The sequence below is a fragment of the Narcine bancroftii genome, chromosome 2 (genome assembly GCF_036971445.1).
Source record: "Narcine bancroftii isolate sNarBan1 chromosome 2, sNarBan1.hap1, whole genome shotgun sequence".
In the NCBI taxonomy this organism is placed as follows: domain Eukaryota; kingdom Metazoa; phylum Chordata; class Chondrichthyes; order Torpediniformes; family Narcinidae; genus Narcine; species Narcine bancroftii.
This window is the reverse complement of record NC_091470.1, coordinates 318,682,042-318,702,062: the sequence shown is the minus strand read 5'-3', so window position 1 is coordinate 318,702,062 and position 20,021 is coordinate 318,682,042. Positions and strand designations below refer to the sequence as shown.

Here is a 20,021-nt window from a genome sequence, read left to right as displayed (position 1 = left end):
GTTGTCTAAAATTACTATTAATTTATGCAAGTAAAATCATGCTTGACCAACTTATTTAGCATCTTTTGGGGTTGTAACTAGCAAGATAGATAAGGATGAATCAGTTATGTGGTGTATTTGGATTTTGAAAAATTGCCAGACACAAAACTTTTAAACAAAATTATACACAATATTCCTGCTAAAGTACTGCATTGAAATGAGGATTGATTTACAGGCAGAAAACATGGTAGGAATTAAAATTCATTTTTGGGTAGAGGATCTGTGATTGGCAGGTTGTTGCAAGATTTGGTGTTGACCCCAGCTGTTCATAAATATACATTAATGGTTTAAATGAAGTAGATTCAGTATAATGTAGGTTTGTTGATGTAAGATAATGCGGGTGACAATTTGGGCAGTGAAGAACCAGAGCAGTGTGCAACTTGTGTGAATGGACAATTTGGAATATAATTTGGAAAAATGAGGTCATCCACTTTGGTAGAAAGAAATAGATATATTATTTCTTTCTTTGGCTTGGCTTAGCGGACGAAGATTTATGGAGGTAATGTCCACGTCAGCTGCAGGCTCGTTTTGTGGCTGACAAGTTCGATGTGGGACAGGCAGACACGGTTGCAGCGGTTGCAAGGGAAAATTGGTTGGTTGGGGTTGGGTGTTGGGTTTTCCTTCTTTGTCTTTTGTCAGTGAGGTGGGCTCTGTGGTCTTCTTCAAAGGAGGTTGCTGCCCGCCGAACTGTGAGGCGCCAAGATGCATGGTTTGAGGCGATATCAGCCCACTGGCGGTGGTCAATGTGACAGGCACCAAGAGATTTCTTTAGGCAGTCCTTGTACCTCTTCTTTGTTTGCACCTCTGTCTCGGTGGCCAGTGGAGAGCTCGCCATATAACACGATCTTGGGAAGGCGATGGTCCTCCATTCTGGAGACGTGACCTACCCAGCGCAGTTTGATCTTCAGCAGCCACTATAATAGCATCAAACATGTTGGTTTTCAGAGGACTGTATGGGGTGACAGAAGAATGAGCCTAGACAAGGGTTGAAGCCATCGTTAAGGAGAGATCAGAGAAGCAAGAATAAGAAGCTTTCCCAGACCATCATTGACAGTCTTTTTATATCCCCGCCGCTGGTTTGTGAATGACGAACTCGCGCTCTGGTTAACATGACGTCTGCAGGCGGCAGAACCCAGTTCGCGCTGAACTCGAATAACTTACTCTGGGGAGAAATCTTAATTGCATTCTAAGTTAATTCCAATGGGATCCACTGGGGTTTAACTAATCGGGCGAAAGGTAGACGGTGGCGGCCCCGATACGGGCAGGAGCAAGGGGGAGACGGCGGCCCCGGCCTCGGTCGAGTGAGGCAGGCGGAGGCCCCAGTCTGGGCAGGGAGTGGGAGGCGGCGGCCCCAGTCCGGGCACAGGGAGAGCAGCAGTGGCCCCGGTCCGGGCGAAGGGTAGGCGGCGGTGGCCCCGATCCGGGCAGGAGCAAGGGGGAGACGGCGGCCCCGGCCTCGGTCGAGTGAGGCAGGCGGAGGCCCCGATCCGGGCAGAGAGTGGGAGGTGGCGGCCCCAGTCCAGGCACAGGGTGAGCTGCGGCGGCCTCGGCCCCGGTCCGGGCAGTATGGACCGACCTAGGAGGGGAGGCAGGCCCCTCCAGCCCGGGTAAGAAACCTGCATAGAAGAAGGCCACTCCGATATAAAACCTACGACCCAAGGACCTCGCTGCCACGTCCCAGCTTGCTTGGCCACGGCACACGAACCATGGGTGTAAAGGGTGGGGCCAGTACTGCGCGCACTGCACTCCACCTAAAAGCTCCTTTGCGCAGGCCCGAGGACAGGTCCACGTCCTCCCCCTCCACGTCCTCCCCCTCCACGTCCTCCCCCTTCACGTCCTCCCCCTCCACGTCCTCCCCCTCCACGTCCTCCCCCTCCAGTCTTCCCCCCCCACGTCCTCCCCCCCCACGTCCTCCCCCACCACGTCCTCCCCCCCCACGTCCTCCCCCCCCACGTCCTCCCCCCCCACGTCCTCCCCCCCCACGTCCTCCCCCCCCACGTCCTCCCCCCCCACGTCCTCCCCCCCCACGTCCTCCCCCCCCACGTCCTCCCCCCCCACGTCCTCCCCCCCACGTCCTCCCCCCCCACGTCCTCCCCCTCCACGTCCTCCCCGTCCAACCCTCCAGGCGGAACCAGCAGAAAAGGACAAGTTCTACACCGACCTGCGCAACCTCATCCAACGCACCCCTACAGCCGACAAGGTTGTCATCCTGGGCGACTTCAACGCTCGTGTCGGCAAAGACTCAGAAACCTGGCCAGGAATCCTGGGCAAGCATGGTGTCGGCAAGTGCAACGACAATGGGCGCCTCCTGTTGGAGCTCTGCGCAGAACAGCGGCTTGTCATTACAAACACCCTTTTTCAGCAGAGGGACAGCCTTAAGACTACCTGGATGCATCCCCGATCCAAACACTGGCACCTCCTGGACTACATCCTGGTGCGAGAAAGTGACAAACGAGATGTGCTCCACACCAGGGTCATGCCCAGCATGGAATGCCACACTGACCACCGGCTGGTTCGCTGCAAGCTCAACCTTCACTTCAAGCCAAAGCCCAGGAACAGTAAAGCCCCCAGAAAGAAGTTCAATGTTGGAAACCTGCAGTCAGGCGAAGCGAGAGGAAACTTCCAGGCAAACCTCAAAGCAAAGCTCGAGGATGCAACCCGCCTCACGGACCCGTCCCCTGAAACCCTCTGGGATCAGTTGAAGACTACCATACTGCAATCCACTGAAGAGGTACTGGGCTTCTCCTCCAGGAAAAACAAGGACTGGTTTGACGAAAACAGCCAGGAAATCCAGGAGCTGCTGGCAAAGAAGCGAGCTGCCCACCAGGCTCACCTTACAAAGCCGTCCTGTCCAGAGAAGAAACAAGCCTTCCGTCGCGCATGCAGCCATCTTCAGCGCAAACTCCGGCAGATCCAAAATGAGTGGTGGACTAGCCTCGCCAAACGAACCCAGCTCAGCGCGGACATTGGCGACTTCAGGGGTTTCTACGAGGCGCTAAAGGCTGTGTACGGCCCCTCACCCCAAGTCCAAAGCCCGCTGCGCAGCTCAGACGGCAAAGTCCTCCTCAGCGACAAGATCTCCATCCTCAACCGATGGTCAGAACACTTCCAATCTCTTTTCAGTGCCAACTGCTCAGTCCAAGATTCCGCCCTGCTCCAGCTCCCTCAACAGCCCCTAAGGCTAGAGCTGGATGAGGTCCTCACCCTGGATGAGACATATAAGGCAATCGAACAACTGAAAAGTGGCAAAGCAGCAGGTATGGATGGAATCCCCCCAGAGGTCTGGAAGGCTGGCGGCAAAACTCTGCATGCCAAACTGCATGAGTTTTTCAAGCTTTGTTGGGACCAAGGAAAACTGCCTCAGGATCTTCGTGATGCCACCATCATCACCCTGTACAAAAACAAAGGCGAGAAATCAGACTGCTCAAACTACAGGGGAATCACGTTGCTCTCCATTGCAGGCAAAATCTTCGCTAGGATTCTACTAAATAGAATAATACCTAGTGTCGCCGAGAATATTCTCCCAGAATCACAGTGCGGCTTTCGCGCAAACAGAGGAACTACTGACATGGTCTTTGCCCTCAGACAGCTCCAAGAAAAGTGCAGAGAACAAAACAAAGGACTCTACATCACCTTTGTTGACCTCACCAAAGCCTTCGACACCGTGAGCAGGAAAGGGCTTTGGCAAATACTAGAGCGCATCGGATGTCCCCCAAAGTTCCTCAACATGGTTATCCAACTGCACGAAAACCAACAAGGTCGGGTCAGATACAGTAATGAGCTCTCTGAACCCTTCTCCATTAACAATGACGTGAAGCAAGGCTGTGTTCTCGCACCAACCCTCTTTTCAATCTTCTTCAGCATGATGCTGAACCAAGCCATGAAAGACCCCAACAATGAAGACGCTGTTTACATCCGGTACCGCACGGATGGCAGTCTCTTCAATCTGAGGCGTCTGCAAGCTCACACCAAGACACAAGAGAAACTTGTCCGTGAACTACTCTTTGCAGACGATGCCGCTTTAGTTGCCCATTCAGAGCCAGCTCTTCAGCGCTTGACGTCCTGCTTTGCGGAAACTGCCAAAATGTTTGGCCTGGAAGTCAGCCTGAAGAAAACTGAAGTCCTCCATCAGCCAGCTCCCCACCATGACTACCAGCCCCCCCACATCTCCATCGGGCACACAAAACTCAAAACGGTCAACCAGTTTACCTATCTCGGCTGCACCATTTCATCAGATGCAAGGATCGACAATGAGATAGACAACAGACTCGCCAAGGCAAATAGCGCCTTTGGAAGTCTACACAAAAGAGTCTGGAAAAACAACCAACTGAAAAACATCACAAAGATAAGCGTATACAGAGCCGTTGTCATACCCACACTCCTGTTCGGCTCCGAATCATGGGTCCTCTACCGGCATCACCTACGGCTCCTAGAAAGCTTCCACCAGCGTTGTCTCCGCTCCATCCTCAACATCCATTGGAGCGCTTTCATCCCTAACGTCGAAGTACTCGAGATGGCAGAGGTCGACAGCATCGAGTCCACGCTGCTTAAGATCCAGCTGCGCTGGATGGGTCACGTCTCCAGAATGGAGGACCATCGCCTTCCCAAGATCGTGTTATATGGCGAGCTCTCCACTGGCCACCGTGACAGAAGTGCACCAAAGAAAAGGTACAAGGACTGCCTAAAGAAATCTCTTGGTGCCTGCCACATTGACCACCGCCAGTGGGCTGATATCGCCTCAAACCGTGCATCTTGGCGCCTCACAGTTTGGCAGGCAGCAACCTCCTTTGAAGAAGACCGCAGAGCCCACCTCACTGACAAAAGGCAAAGGAGGAAAAACCCAACACCCAACCCCAACCAACCAATTTTCCCCTGCAGCCGCTGCAACCGTGTCTGCCTGTTCCGCATCGGACTTGTCAGCCACAAACGAGCCTGCAGCTGACGTGGACTTTTACCCCCTCCAAAAATCTTCGTCCGCAAAGCCAAGCCAAAGAGAGAGAGATGCATGTAAATCTCTAAAAGTTAGTATGCCTGTACAGCAAGTGATTAGGAAGGCAAACAATGTTTGACATCCCTACCTAGGAAAGGATATACTTGCATCAGATAGAGTGCAGGAAAGGATCACTTGAGCATTTTTGTTTGGATTACAGTTTTGTCATATGTCATAGACTTTTAAACAGACCCTTGTCAAGTCAAATTTCCATGCTAATCAAATTGTCCACCCAAGGTTGTAACATTTGATAGTAACATCCAAGTCTCACATATGTAGAAAAAAACATTTATTTATAGAGATAAAATACTTGGTCTGTGTACATATTTGTGTGTTATGTCTGGTTGTGTGTCTGCATATTTTCCACTGAGAACTGGAGAATGCTGTTTCATCGGGTTGTACTTGTACAGTCAGATGGCAATAAGCTTGACTTAATTTGCTTGTGTTTGACCAATATTCCTCAAAACAGATGGGAAGAAACCTCATTAATAGTGTTAAAGAATTTGAGGTGATGCAAAAATGTTAATGAGTTTAACTGAGTAAAAGTGGTTTTAATAATTCCTGTCTAAAATCATCGGTCAGAATTTTAGAGTAAGGGATCTTCCATTCAGAGATGAGAATTCAAAGAATAATAAATCTGCCCAAGAGGGTTGTGGAGGGCAATTTGCTGCATATATTCAAAACAGCATTTCAGAGATTTTTAGATTTCAAGGGAATCATGGGATGTGGGATTAACACAGGAGGTAACAGTGAGATAAAAATTCATCATGATTTTAATGACAAATTGACCTGTACACCCTTCTGTTTCTTCTATTAACTCTGCATTTAAGATAATATGTTATTGATAATAGTTTAGTTACATTCTCAAAATGTCTTGCAGATAGATGTATTGTTTTGCATCTACATACATTACCAGTCAAATTTTGTCACTTTTGTCAACTGTTTTCCATTACTCATTTCCATACCCTGTTTCCACTGCAGAAAATATTCTCCCTCCAAGCTAACTTGTCTTTGCACACCTAGCATTTAATCAAAACAATGACTTGATTCATGAGATGAATGTGTAATGTATTTAGTCTTGCTCTTCAAAGTATAGGATAATTCTGGAGCTTCTAATGCACCTTTCATTTAATTTGCAGTATGGCGCTATTGGTATGTGCTGCTTATCCTTCAGGTACATGTACTATTTTGTTTGATGCAAGTTTCATTTTAAGCTTGTCTTAAGAAATTATGTACTCTTTGGATCACTTAATTAATTTGATTATATTCTGTAAATACCTGATTTGTCTTGCTTTGTATTTCTCCAATATCCTGGAATTTTATAGAAATGTAGGAATTTACATAGTATAAATTTTCTCACTTGTTTTTATTTGCCTATATCATGCATGAATGTAATAAATGCAAAGAATAGACTTCAGTCTTGCCCGTCTGTCCAGAAGTATCAAACCCAGCATTTGACTGGTCTTCTGGGTGAAGTAAAAAATATGATGTAATATTTAGCAGGAGAGGCTCTAAAGTTTAAAATCAAATAGCTGGTTTCTCAAAGTTGCTTTGAGAAATCAGTATTATCCACAGATCATTTGAAGTCACTAGAGAGAACTTGGTGAAAAACAAAAAAGAGAAAATTTGATAGTCAGAGTGTGATACATATCTCAAAAAAGAGTGACTTTGGGACAGTCTGGAGTCAGTGGAATGACCCATGTACAAACATTTGCAATTAATCCAAATGAATATATCTCGGTGCTTACTAGCTTTATCAAAAAGTGCATTGATGAACGTGTTCCTAAGATCATAAACTATAGGAGCAGAAGCAAACCACTCAGCCCATTGTCTGCTCTCCCATTCAATCTTGAACTGATCCATTCTACCACTCAGCTCCATTCCCCTTCCTTCTCCCCATACCTTAAATATTCAGATATCTATTACTTACTGAATCTGGGTGTTTTGTAATTAGAAGCCAAGGGTGAACTAAGAGATCCATAAGTGATTGAAGACCAAATCTTTTGTTTTCAGATCAGATTATTGAGGAGTTTAGAGAACAGTGAAATGCAACCTCTGGAAGTCTATAGTGACAATTCTGGATCAAGCTAGAGTCTCAAACAGATGCCTGACAGCTGTTGCAGGGTTTACACATCATCACTTCTCCTGTGCCATCTAGGCTTACTTTGAAAGGGAACAAAATGAAGAACCCTCATGACCACACAGCCTCCAGTGACTGTGCTCCCAGTCTTTGAGGCTGAGGTGAACAGAACATTTAGGCTGGTGAATTCTCAAAAAAATGTTCAGCCCAGACAGTGTACCTGGCTGGGTCCTTATCACCTGTGCAAATCAACTGGCTGTAATTTTTGCAGACATCTTCAACCTCTTGCTACATCTGTCAGAGGTCCTCACCTGGTTCAAATGAATGCCAAAACCAGCTATTTGATTTTAAACTTTAGAGCCTCTTCTGCTAAATATTACATCATATTTTTTACTTCACCCAGAAGACCAGTCAGATTCTGGCCTTTGATACCTGGACAGATGGGCAAGACCAAGAAGAGCAAGTGTCTTGCCTCAGCGACTCGAGGCTGGTGGCATTTGTGACTACTAGGATGAAATGCTTTGAGCCCTTGGTAATGAAGCAGATCATTTCCTGTCTCAGAAAGGACTTGCACCCATTTCAGTTTGCCTATCATCACAAAATCTCTTTGGCCCTCAATGCGCATGAGATCACATAGACCACAGGAACACCCATGACAGGCTGTTCATAGACTACAGCTCAACGTTCAACACCATCTTACCAGCAAAACTTAAAACTGGAAATGATGATTCATAATGCAGGATAGAGAACGAGAACTGGTTGCTTAGTGCCAGAACAAGAATCCTGCTCTTACCATCTCACCAAGACTGAGGAGCCACACTTATCAGCATTTGAGGTGAAGAGAATTAGTGTCTTTAAGTTCCTGGGAGTTGGGGGACATCACAAGATACTCTAGGGTTAGGATGTGGAACTTAATCCTCCTGGGAAAACTGTTTAAAAAAAAAAACTTAAATTAAGCAATGTCCTGAACAATTAAAAGCTATTGAAGTACATTTAAATAAATTTACAACACTTTTAAACATGTCTCCAAAAAAAAAAGAAAACTGCTGCTGCTTTACTTGGAGCCTGATGTGATGAGAAAACAAAAAGAGACTTGTGGCCTATGATTGGTGAAAAGCAGGAAACTAGGTTTCGAGCTGCTCCCTGGGACAGTGATTCTCTGGAGGACCTTCTTTTGACGTCGCTCTCCTGCAGTGAAGGAGAGATGGTGTCTTTGAAGGAACTGGAAGTAATGTGCACATATGGGAATAACGGGGACATTCAGCGACACCATCGGAGGAAGAAGACTCGGGCTCACAGGCATCCAGCAGTGAAGAGGATGAAGATCAAGAAGGAGAGCAGCAGCAGGAAGAAGAGGTAATGAAAAATAAGTTAAAATTGTTTAAAGCAGAACCAAGAGTAAGGCTAAAGAAATATCTAATATTGAATTATTGTCAGATGTAAAGGGAGAAATAAATAGTTTTAGAGACCGTTAACAAAATGAAAAAAAAAACTGGACAAATTGGAAAGTTCAATAAAAAAAAATACAAGAAGATATGCAATATGTGGAAGGCAGAGTGATTATAGTGGAAGATACTACCACTATTTTAACTATGGAGAATAAGAAGTTATAGCAGAAGGTGGATATATTGGGAAACTTTAGCAGGAGAAACAACATCAAGATAGTAGGTCTTAAAGAACGTGTAGAACAGTGATTTTCAACCTTTTTCTTTCCACTCACATACCACTTTAAGTAATCCTTATGTCATTGATGCTCTGTGATTGCTAAGGGATTACTTAAGATGGTATGAGAGTGGGAAGGGAAAGTTGAAGGGAATCACTGCTCTAGTCCCAATTGTTACTGAAATATTTTGCTTGAGACAAATTGTCATTAGCCCATTTCCTTTGGAGTTATGAAACAGTCCACATAACGAGTCAATTGGGTACAATTAAAACATTGGTTTTCAAACTTCTTCTTTCCACTCACATATCATCTTAAGCAATCCCTTAAAAATCACAGAGCACCTATGGCATTCTTTGGCTTGGCTTCGCGGACGAAGATTTATGGAGGGGGTAAAAAGTCCACGTCAGCTGCAGGCTCGTTTGTGGCTGACCAGTCCGATGCGGGACAGGCAGACACGATTGCAGCGGTTGCAAGGGAAAATTGGTTGGTTGGGGTTGGGTGTTGGGTTTTTCCTCCTTTGCCTTTTGTCAGTGAGGTGGGCTCTGCGGTCTTCTTCAAAGGAGGCTGCTGCCCGCCAAACTGTGAGGCGCCAAGATGCACGGTTTGAGGCGTTATCAGCCCACTGGCGGTGGTCAATGTGGCAGGCACCAAGAGATTTCTTTAGGCAGTCCTTGTACCTTTTCTTTGGTGCACCTCTGTCACGGTGGCCAGTGGAGAGCTCGCCATATAATACGATCTTGGGAAGGCGATGGTCCTCCATTCTGGAGACGTGACCCATCCAGCGCAGCTGGATCTTCAGCAGCGTGGACTCGATGCTGTCGACCTCTGCCATCTCGAGTACCTCGACGTTAGGGGTGTGAGCGCTCCAATGGATGTTGAGGATGGAGCGGAGACAACGCTGGTGGAAGCGTTCTAGGAGCCGTAGGTGGTGCCGGTAGAGGACCCATGATTCGGAGCCGAACAGGAGTGTGGGTATGACAACGGCTCTGTATACGCTTATCTTTGTGAGGTTTTTCAGTTGGTTGTTTTTCCAGACTCTTTTGTGTAGTCTTCCAAAGGCGCTATTTGCCTTGGCGAGTCTGTTGTCTATCTCATTGTCGATCCTTGCATCTGATGAAATGGTGCAGCCGAGATAGGTAAACTGGTTGACCGTTTTGAGTTTTGTGTGCCCGATGGAGATGTGGGGGGGCTGGTAGTCATGGTGGGGAGCTGGCTGATGGAGGACCTCAGTTTTCTTCAGGCTGACTTCCAGGCCAAACATTTTGGCAGTTTCCGCAAAGCAGGACGTCAAGCGCTGAAGAGCTGGCTCTGAATGGGCAACTAAAGCGGCATCATCTGCAAAGAGTAGTTCACGGACAAGTTTCTCTTGTGTCTTGGTGTGAGCTTGCAGGCGCCTCAGATTGAAGAGACTGCCATCCGTGCGGTACCGGATGTAAACAGCGTCTTCATTGTTGGGGTCTTTCATGGCTTGGTTCAGCATCATGCTGAAGAAGATTGAAAAGAGGGTTGGTGCGTGTCGGCAAAGACTCAGAAACCTGGCCAGGAATCCTGGGCAAGCATGGCGTCGGCAAGTGCAACGACAATGGGCGCCTCCTGTTGGAGCTCTGCGCAGAACCTATGGCATAGGGAATACTTAAAACCACTGGTGTAGAAAAACAAGACCTAATTGTGTGCTTTTTGGTATGGTTTTGTGAAATGTTGGTAGCTAAACATTTTGAGCGTCTATAGAGATTGAAAGAACACAGAGCTCTTAGACCAAAACATCTTTTAACTCAAAATCCACGGTCTATGTTAATTAAATTTCTTTGAACCTGAGATAAAGAGATTTTATCTTTGGTAGCAGAAAAGGCAAGATTAACAGGAGGCCCGCTTGAGTATGAAGGGGCCAAAGTTTTATTTTATGCTGATGTAAGAGCAGATTTATTAAAAAGAAGATAATTTATTCTGGTTAAGATGATTATATGGGAGAAAAGGTACCGGTTTGTATTATGCCATCCAGCAAATTTGAAGATCTTCATACCTGATAGAGAAAAAAAGTTCATTTTTGAGCTTTGTGGAAGATGAAGATTTTGCACAAAATTGTCCAAGAATTCAGAAGGACTGAAGAAAAAGATTTGTTGATGTTTTTGTTTCTTTGATGGACTTAATTTCTTTGGTACTTTTTTTTTATAACGCGTTAATTCAGAATATTGTATACCAAATAATTTTTCTTTATTTTTATTATTTTTGTTTACTCTATCAGTTTTATTAAATAAACTTTAAAGTAAGATTTAAAAAAGGAATGGAAAATCAACCGGGGTAAGGTGGGGGTGGGGGCTGGGGGGTATTGGGAAGGATAGGAGGTTCTAACTGCTATTGGATCACGTGGATATTTGTGACTCCAGTCCCGGCCTGTAAAATAGAGGAGGTGATGTTGGGCTTTATTATTACAACACCTATTGGTGAGAGTTTATTTTGTTTATATATAGTTGCAGGTTTGGTTATATGTATACTTTAATTGTATTTTTCTTTCTCATTTCTTCTTATCTGGATTGCTGAGGAGGTTTGTGTAATAACGCTGGGTTTGGATTGAACAAGTTGAGGGAGGAAGGTTTACAGGAAGAGGCAAAGAAAATAGTGGTCTATTAAGATGAGTAACACAGTCACATTCATAAATTATAATGTTAATGGGTTAAATGGGTCTTTAAAAAGGATAAAAGAGTATTTAAAATATTAAGATGGGAGTAGATAAAACTTTTTTGCAAGAAACTAATTTAACTACAAAAGAACACGAGGTTGGAGAGATTGGGTTGGACATGCAGTAGCTCCTTTAAGGCCAGAGGTGTAGCAATTTTAGTGAAAATGCATATTTCAATTAAAATACAAAATGTAGTAATAGATGCTGCTGGGAGATATGTGATGGTACATTGTCAAATATTTTTGGAATTATGGACACTTCTGAATCTGTATGCGCCAAATGTAGATGATGAGAGACTTATCCAAGAAATATTTTGGAATTTAGCAGAGGCGCATGACAATATTTTGATGGGAGGAGTCTTTAATTTTAGATAGAATTACAAGAGGAGTTGTAAGAGTTAATGCAACAAAAGGTACATTGGTATTAATGAGAGATTTGAATTTAATAGATGCTTGGAGGAAATTTCATCCCAGAGGAAAAGGCTATTATTTTTACTTACTCCAGAATTGATTTATTTTTTATTATTTGCACAAGACAAAGTAGGATATTAGATAGTGAATATAAAATGAGAATTTTATTTGTTCTCTTACCTTTGGTAATTAATATTATAATGCCAGGTAAAGAGAAATTGGTGTATAGATAGAGATTGAATTCAATATTATTAAAAAAAAAAGATTTTTGTGACTTAGAAGACAAATTTAGCTCTTTTGTGATACAAATTTGAATTCGGTGAATGATAAGTTTGTAATATGGGATGCCTTAAAGGCCTATTTAAGAGGATAAATTATGTTTCACCTCTAAAATTAAGAAAGATTATATGAAAGAGTAGATCAATTGGAGCAAGAAATAAAGGTATTGGAAAAAGATCTTCTGAAGCGAAGTTCCAAAGATAAACATACCCAACTAATTTTAAAAAAAACTTAAATATAACACTTTACAAACTTATAGAACAGAATAAAATAATTATAAGATCTAAACTGAGGTATTATGAATTAGGTCAGTGGTTTTCAAACTGTCTCACAAACTCACATTCCACCTTAATTAATCCCTCTGCCATAAGTGCTCTGTGATTAGTAAGGGGTTGCTTAAGGTGGTATGTAAGTGGGAAAGGAAGGTAGAGAACCACTGTTCTAGACTCAATTTTTACTGATATTTTGCTTGAGAAAAATTGTCATTGACCAATTTTCTTTGGAGTTATGAAACTGTGCAAGTAACAAGTCAATTAGGTATGATTAAAACAGTGGTTTTCAAACCTTTTTCTTTGCACTCACATAACACCTAAAGAAATCCATTACTAATCACAGAGCACCTATAACAGTGGTTCTCAACGTTTTTCTTTCCACTCATGTACCACTTTAAGTATTCCTTATGCCATTGGTGCTCTGTAATTAGTAAGGAAGTTTCTATAGAAAGATTAACATGGAAATATGATTTGGGAGGTTTACAACTCCCTAACTTTAAGAATTATTATCAAGTGGCTCAGATGAGAATTTTTACTATCTTTTGAGGGATCAGGAAAACCAGCATGGGTTAAAATAGAGATGGATGAAATTGGAGAGAAAATAGCAGAGGAATTTGTATATAAATGGGATTCAAAGTTAATAATCAGTGTGAAAGAAACACCTTTGTTGAAACATTTGATTACTATTTGGAATAATATAAATAATGAAATTGGAGCAAAAGGAAATATATCACCTAGGACACCTTTGATTCAAAATAATCTTATACCTTGACTAAAGATAATTAATTTTTAAATATTTGGTTTCAAAAAGGCATCAAAAATATATTAGATTGTTATAAACAAGGTCAATTTCAACAATTAAGGAATAAGTATGGAATAACCACAAATATATTTTTTTGCTTTCTTCAATTGAGAGGATATCTGTGGGAAAAGTTGGGTCCAACAATGTTTTCCCAGCTTGTAGCAGAATGAAAATTCTTATCAGGAGAGGTAATACTAAGAAATTTATCTCTGTGATGTACCTTTTATTACAAATAGGCACCACTAAACAGGTTGTTCATAAATCTAGGCAGAAATGGGAGGTGGATTTTAATATAATTAATGAGGAAAGTTGGTTAGATCTTTGTCGAGATTGTACGACAAAGACTATAAATGTAAGGTATAGATTAGTTCAATATAACTATCTGCATCAATTGTATTTAATTCTGCAAAAATTGGATAAAATGAAATCAGATTTATCAGATAAATGTTTTAGATCTAGTGAAGAGATAGGAGCCATTTTGAAATCTACTTGATCTGTCAGGTCTTTTTGGGTGGATTTAGGAGTTTTTTTTAGAACAAATTACTGGTGCCATATTTCCACAAAATCCAGACTTATTTTTATTAGGCAATATAGAAGGAACAAGACCTAATTTAAAATTACTATTTTACCAAGTGAAATTTATTACAATTGCATTAGCAGTGGCAAGGAAATGTATTGCAGAGACATAGAAATCAGATGGATATTTAGGTGTGGAAAGATGGAATGCAGAAATCCAAAGTTGTATTCTTTTGGAGAAAATTACATATAATTTAAGAAATAAATATCCTGCCTTTTTACAAATTTGGAGCTTGTATATGCAAAAATATTGGGTTAAATATGTAAAATGTACTTTTGGCCTCTTAAGATCTGTGTTGATCTTCTTCTCTAAAATAGTTGAATAAACTCTAAGATCCCAGTGTGTGAACTGACCCTTCTTTTCTATATTTTATATATTTATATTATTTTGTACTATTTTTGAGTGAGAGAAGGTTGAAAGAGGGAGGGAGGGGAGGGTAAGGATGGGGTAAAACTAGCATTTAATCATTGTAATCATAAATTAGGTCAATATTTGTCTATTTGAGAGTTTATTAATTACATGTATGGAAAAATTTAAATAAAATATTCAAAAAAGAGTTCTTGGGAGTCCACGTTTCAAGAGACCTCTCCTCGAGCCAGCAGATTGATGCAACAATGAAGAAGGCCCACCAATGACTCTACTTTCTATGGAGTTTGAGCATGTCATTAAATACTCTACCAAACTATTACAGATGCACTGTGGAAAGGATATTGACCTGGTATTCAAGCACCCAGGAAACCAGAAAGTTGATCAATCAGTTTCATCATAGGCTCCGACCTCTTATCTGTTGAAGACCTGTATGTGAAGTGGTCCCTCAAGCAGGCAGCCAATATCATAAAGAACCCACATTACTCTAATCACAACTCCTCACTGCCACCTTCGAGTAGGTACAAAAGCCTGAAGACCAGTACCTCCTCTTGTAAAACTAATCATGGACTGCTCCGACATCACAAAGAACTCTCTGAACTTTGGTAATGCCACTTTTGTTCTTCTTTCATTCTGATAACTGAATATTTATTAACTGTCTTTGTACTTATTTTCTATCTTTGATTTAATATGTATGACTGCAGTCTTTTCTCATGAGGTACCTGTTTGGCTGCAGCAAGCAAGCATTTCAGTGCATATGTATGTTGTACAATATATATGACAATAAACTCATTATCATCATTATATATTGCTTGTTAATGATGTAGGTTACTCAGGAGAAGTGATTTGTCTGTTTGAATTTTTAATTAAAAATAGTAAATGCAAAGGTGCTCACTGGGTGAAGCAGTGACGGTTTGTGTGAAACATGATAGGATGCAGTTGCTGTAATTGCTGACGTGGACTTTTACCCCCTCCATAAATCTTCATCCGCGAAGCCAAGCCAAAGAAGAAGAAGAAGTAAACACATTGAAATGCTGGAGGAATTGAGCTGGTCTTTTTTTTTATATAGCATTTATAAGAGACAAAGATACTGTATATTGTATATTTCTGACATTTTGGGCTGCTCAAGCAAAACCCAGAAAATGATACATCAGAAAGTCTCAATTCAAATAATGGAGGAGGAAACAAAAGGTGTTCAGTGGGTATAATAAGGGACAGTATTTGCTGCTTGCTTCAGTCAGCATTGAGAAAAACAGTAAATATTACAGATTGATGACTTTTCATCCAAAAGATCATTCACTTGAGGTTTGAATCCAATATGCATATTAGGTGACTAATTCTAGATGAGGAGGGAAGGATAACTCCATTTGAATCACCATGTAATTTTGCGAAGTTGAAATTTGAAGCTCAAGATTCTGGAGAGTGCCATTGGAAACCCTGGAGAGCGACTCTGTATGATTTGAAATCATACCACAATATTCCCTCTACCAGTGTTGAGGATTATTGAGGTGCACTCTGCCTTGTGTGACCTTGCTGTTGAGAAAGGTCAAGACCGATAAAGAAGATGGGTATTGGGAATCAGAGCTGGATTATTGAAACCATAAGCAGCAGCATCCTGATAGCACAGAAGTGTTGTGCATAATTCATGGATCTTATCTTTGCATAATTCACATGCTGCTCCATATAGCAGGTGGAGATTCAGGCTTTAAATATTAAAAATCTAAATGTTTCCTGTATATTTGACATTAATCTAAATCCTCAGTCCTAAAACAGATAAAAATAATTTTCATATTCAATTTTGTAATGTTTGCAAGAAAATGTTAAAATTTTATACTTTATTTGTAAACTAGAGTAGGTGAATTTATTGAAAAATGGGTGGAAAGTAAGAAATACAACTTATTCCATTTTTATTGGACACGGTCGCAAGACCTTAGAAATATGTGAACTACTCACAAAAATTATGGGCAATACATTCATAATTTGGACAACAAGGAGAAGGGGGAGAAAATAGGAAGGGGAACTTGATTTTTCTTTGGATACTTTGCTCAGCTTTATTTGCCCTTCTATCTGTTGCTACCAGCCCTACTTCTCCTGCACAGTCTCATGTCCATATAGTGGCTTGATGAATCAGTCTTGAGTTGAGGCTTACCAACCCTTCCAGGGCAGTGACATGCTCCTCTTGCTTCATTGGATTGTTAGGGAACCCAAAACCGTCTCTGACAACGTTATCTGCGAGAAGTGCTTCCAACTGCAGCTCCTTACAAACTGCATTAGGGAACTGGTGCTGGAGTTGGATGAACTCCGGATCATTCGGGAGGCAGAGAGGGTAATAAACAGGAATTATAGGGATGCTGTCACTCCTTGGAGGCAGGAGGATGGTAGGTGCATGACATGAGAGGGAAAGGGAACCAACAGTACAGGGACCCTTTGGCCATTCCCCTCAATAACAAGTATACCTTTTTGAATACTGTTGTTGGGGGGGGGGATGTAGTCAGAGTCTGGCCCTGTGAGTAAGAAGGGAAGGGAGGAGAAGAGGCAAACTGTAGTGATAGGGGATTTCATAGTTAGGGGGACAGTTAAGAGATTCTGAGGAAGAGATTGTGTATCCCAATTGGTATGTTACCTCCCTGGTGGCAGGGTCTGAGAATCACAGATCAAGTTCACGTCATTTTCAGGAGGGAGGATGTGCAGCCAGATGTAATGGTCCATGTAGGGTAGGAACAGTGAGGAGGCCCTGAAAGGAGATTTCAGGGAGTTTAAGTTGAAGGACAGGACCTCCAGGGTTGTGATCTTTGGATTGCTACCCATACCACGTGCTAGTGAGGTTCGAAATAGGGGGATAATGCCGTTTAACACGTGGTAAAGAGATGGTGCAGGAGGAAGGGCTTCAGGTTTCTGGCTCACTTCCAGGGAAGGTGGGTCCTGTTCAGACAGGATGGTTTGCACCTGAACTGGGGGGGTCTAATATCGTTCCAGTAAGGTTTGCTAGTGTTGCTCCAGGGGGATTTAACAAGATTTGTAGGGAGATGGGAACACAGTACCAGAGTAGATAGGGGAGTGGAGGGAGGAAAAAGATGAAGTGAAGATTACATGTAACATCCAAAGTCAAAAGATTGTATGTGATGGCAATCATCTCGGGTGTATTGTAGGAAAAGCAGAAGAGCTTAGAGTGTGGATTGGCATGTGGAATTATGATGATATTGTGGCCATCAATGAAACTTGGTTGTAGGAGGGACAGGGCTGGCAGCTCAATGTTCCAGGCTTCCGTTGTTGCAATATAACAGGGGGAATGAAAGGGACATTGCTTGTCAGGAAAAATATCACAGCTGTGCTCAAGCAGAACAGACCAGAGGGCTCATCTACTGAAGCTAAATGGATGGAACTGAGGAATGGGAAAGGTATGATCACTCTCATGGGATTATATTGTAGACCACCTAATACTGTGAGAATTAGAGGAGCAAATATGTAGAGAGAAACAGGTGCAGGAAACATAAAAGTTGTGATAGTAGATTTCCACATATTGACTGGACTCCCATACTGTAAAAAGCTGAACGAGTTTGTCAAATATGTTAGGGAAGTTTTCTAAATCAGTCGAGGAACCAACTAGAGAGAGTGCAATATCCTATTAGGGAACTATACAGGACAGGTGACTGAAGAATGTGTAAGGGAACATTTTGGCCCAGTAATCTTAATGTCATTTGTTTCAAGTTAATTATGGAGAGAATAGGCTTGGGCTATGGGTTGAGATTCTAAATTGGAGAAAGGTTAATTTTGAGGAGATGAGAAAGATCCAGAATGTATGGTTAGGGATAAATTGTTTTGTGGAAAGGATGTGTGAGGTAAGTGGAATACTGTCAAAGTGAGATTTTGAGAGTACATAATTTATATGTTCCTGTTAGGATTAAAGGTAAAAGTTAACAGGCGTAGGAATCTTTGGTTTTTGAGGGATATTGGGGATCTGATTGGAAGAAGAAAGAGGTGTATAGCAAGTATAGGCAACATAACAAATGAGGTACTAGTGGAGTTTAAAAAATGTAAGAAAAAAATTAAGAAAGAAATCAGGAAGGCTAAAAGAAGATATGATGTTGCTTTGTTAGACAATCTGAAGGAAAATCCTAATGGTTTCTACAGGTATATTAAGAGCAAAAGGATAGCAAGGGAAAAAAATTAGTCCCTCTGAAGATTTGAGCTAGAAGAGATGGGGGAACATCTTAAATTTTCTTTTGCATTAGTATTTACTCAGGAAACTGGTGCAGTCTAAGGAAGTAAGGAAAGCAAGTAGTGAGGTTACTCCCTGTTAAAGAGGAGGAGGTGCTTGCTGTCTTAAAGCAAATAAGGGTGACAAGATATTCCCTTGGACCTTAATGGACACAAATGTAGAAATTGCAGGTGCTCTGGCAGAAATATTAAAAATTTCCTAAGCCATGGGTGTGTTGCCGGAGGATTGGAGGGTAAGTCATGTTGTTCCGTTGTTTGAAAAAGGTTCAAAAAGTAACCTCAGAAATTATAGACCAGTGAACCTGACATCAGTACTAGATACGTTATTAGAAGGTGTTCTTGGGAATCAGCTATACATGTATGCGATAGCCAGGGAGTGATTAGTGATGGTCGACATGGCTTTCTGTGTGGTAGGTCATGTTTAACCAATCTTATAGAGTTTTTGTGGCAGTTACCAGGAAAACAGGAAAGTTGATGAAGGCTGTGAATGTTGTCTGCATGGACTTTAGTAAGGCCTTTGACAGGGTCCTACTTAGGCAGTTTGCCAGAAATGTTCAGATGCTAGGTATTCATGAAGAGGTAGTCAACTGGATTCGACATTGGTTATACAGGAGAAGCCAGATAATGTTAGAGGATGATTGTTTCTCAGACTGAAGGCCTGTGACTAGTGGTGTGCTCAGGGTTCAGCACTGGGGCCATTGTTAATTGTCATCGAAAGTATGTTTCCGATTATCTGAAATGCTTAGGACCAGATCTATCTGGGTTAAGCAGATTTTCTTGAATATTTGTGAATTTTCTCTAAAGCAGCCCAGCAGAATATTTGTATCGGCTGTCGCCAATTTCCGACACCTCCTCACTGCCGTTGCCAATCATGCCCAGTTTACCTGAGATCTCCACTCCTGCCTGCTCGCTTGAGGTCTCACCTCACCTGAAAGTGTAGGAGCTTGCACCAGGATTGTCCTTCAGCAGAATTTCAGCGACCCCGCTGAAAGAGTATTTGACAGAGGGAGTGGCTCGGTCTGGCGTGTGGGGAGAGAGTGAGGCTTGGGCGGGCAAGTGGGGTGAGAGCAGCAGTGCAGCTCGGGTGGGCGAGCAAGGAGAGAGCGCGGCTTGGGTGGGCAAGCAGAGAGCGCGGCTAAGATGACCAGGGAGAGAACGTGACTCGGGTAAGCAGGCAGAGAGTATGGTATTCAGTTCAAATTCTGAGAATGCCACAGTGCAATTAATCGCAAAGTTGCAGTAGCTCATGGCAAAAAAAAATGACAATTTATAAATAAATAATCTGTGCTATCCTTTCCTTCAATGTGTAACCTATGGATAAATGTTTCTTTTGTAAAACTGATTCCCTGTAGCCCCACTTGAGCATGGGGTGTACGTTTTTTTTCAACATTTTTCCAAATTGTGATGCCATGTTTCACCTGAAGAAACTTTTGGGTATTTGCAATTTTGGTTGATCATATAACCACTTACAGCACAGAACAGGCCAGTTCGGCCCTACTAGTCCATGCGTAACAGTTTTTGGTTAATTGATGTGGATGATAATGCAGTAAATTGGATCAGCAGATTGGAAGATGACACAAAGATTGGAGGTGTTGTGGTCAGTGATGAAGGTTTTCACAGCTTACAGAGGGATCTGGACCAGCTGGAA

General features: G+C 42.4%; 1 protein-coding gene across 3 annotated transcripts in view; it reads left to right on the top strand.

Annotated features, from left to right (window-relative positions):
- Positions 1-20,021, top strand: part of LOC138755571 (UDP-N-acetylglucosamine transporter TMEM241 homolog) — a 198,088-nt gene that overhangs the window by 73,822 nt on the left and 104,245 nt on the right. For all 3 annotated transcript variants that reach the window (XR_011352398.1, XM_069921795.1, XM_069921793.1), the window contains exon 11: positions 6,169-6,203. Coding sequence is in view for 2 of the 3 variants with exons in the window: in XM_069921795.1 (XP_069777896.1) it covers positions 6,169-6,203 (35 nt within the window). In the remaining variant the exon portion in view is untranslated. The remainder of the gene's footprint in view (positions 1-6,168; positions 6,204-20,021) is intronic.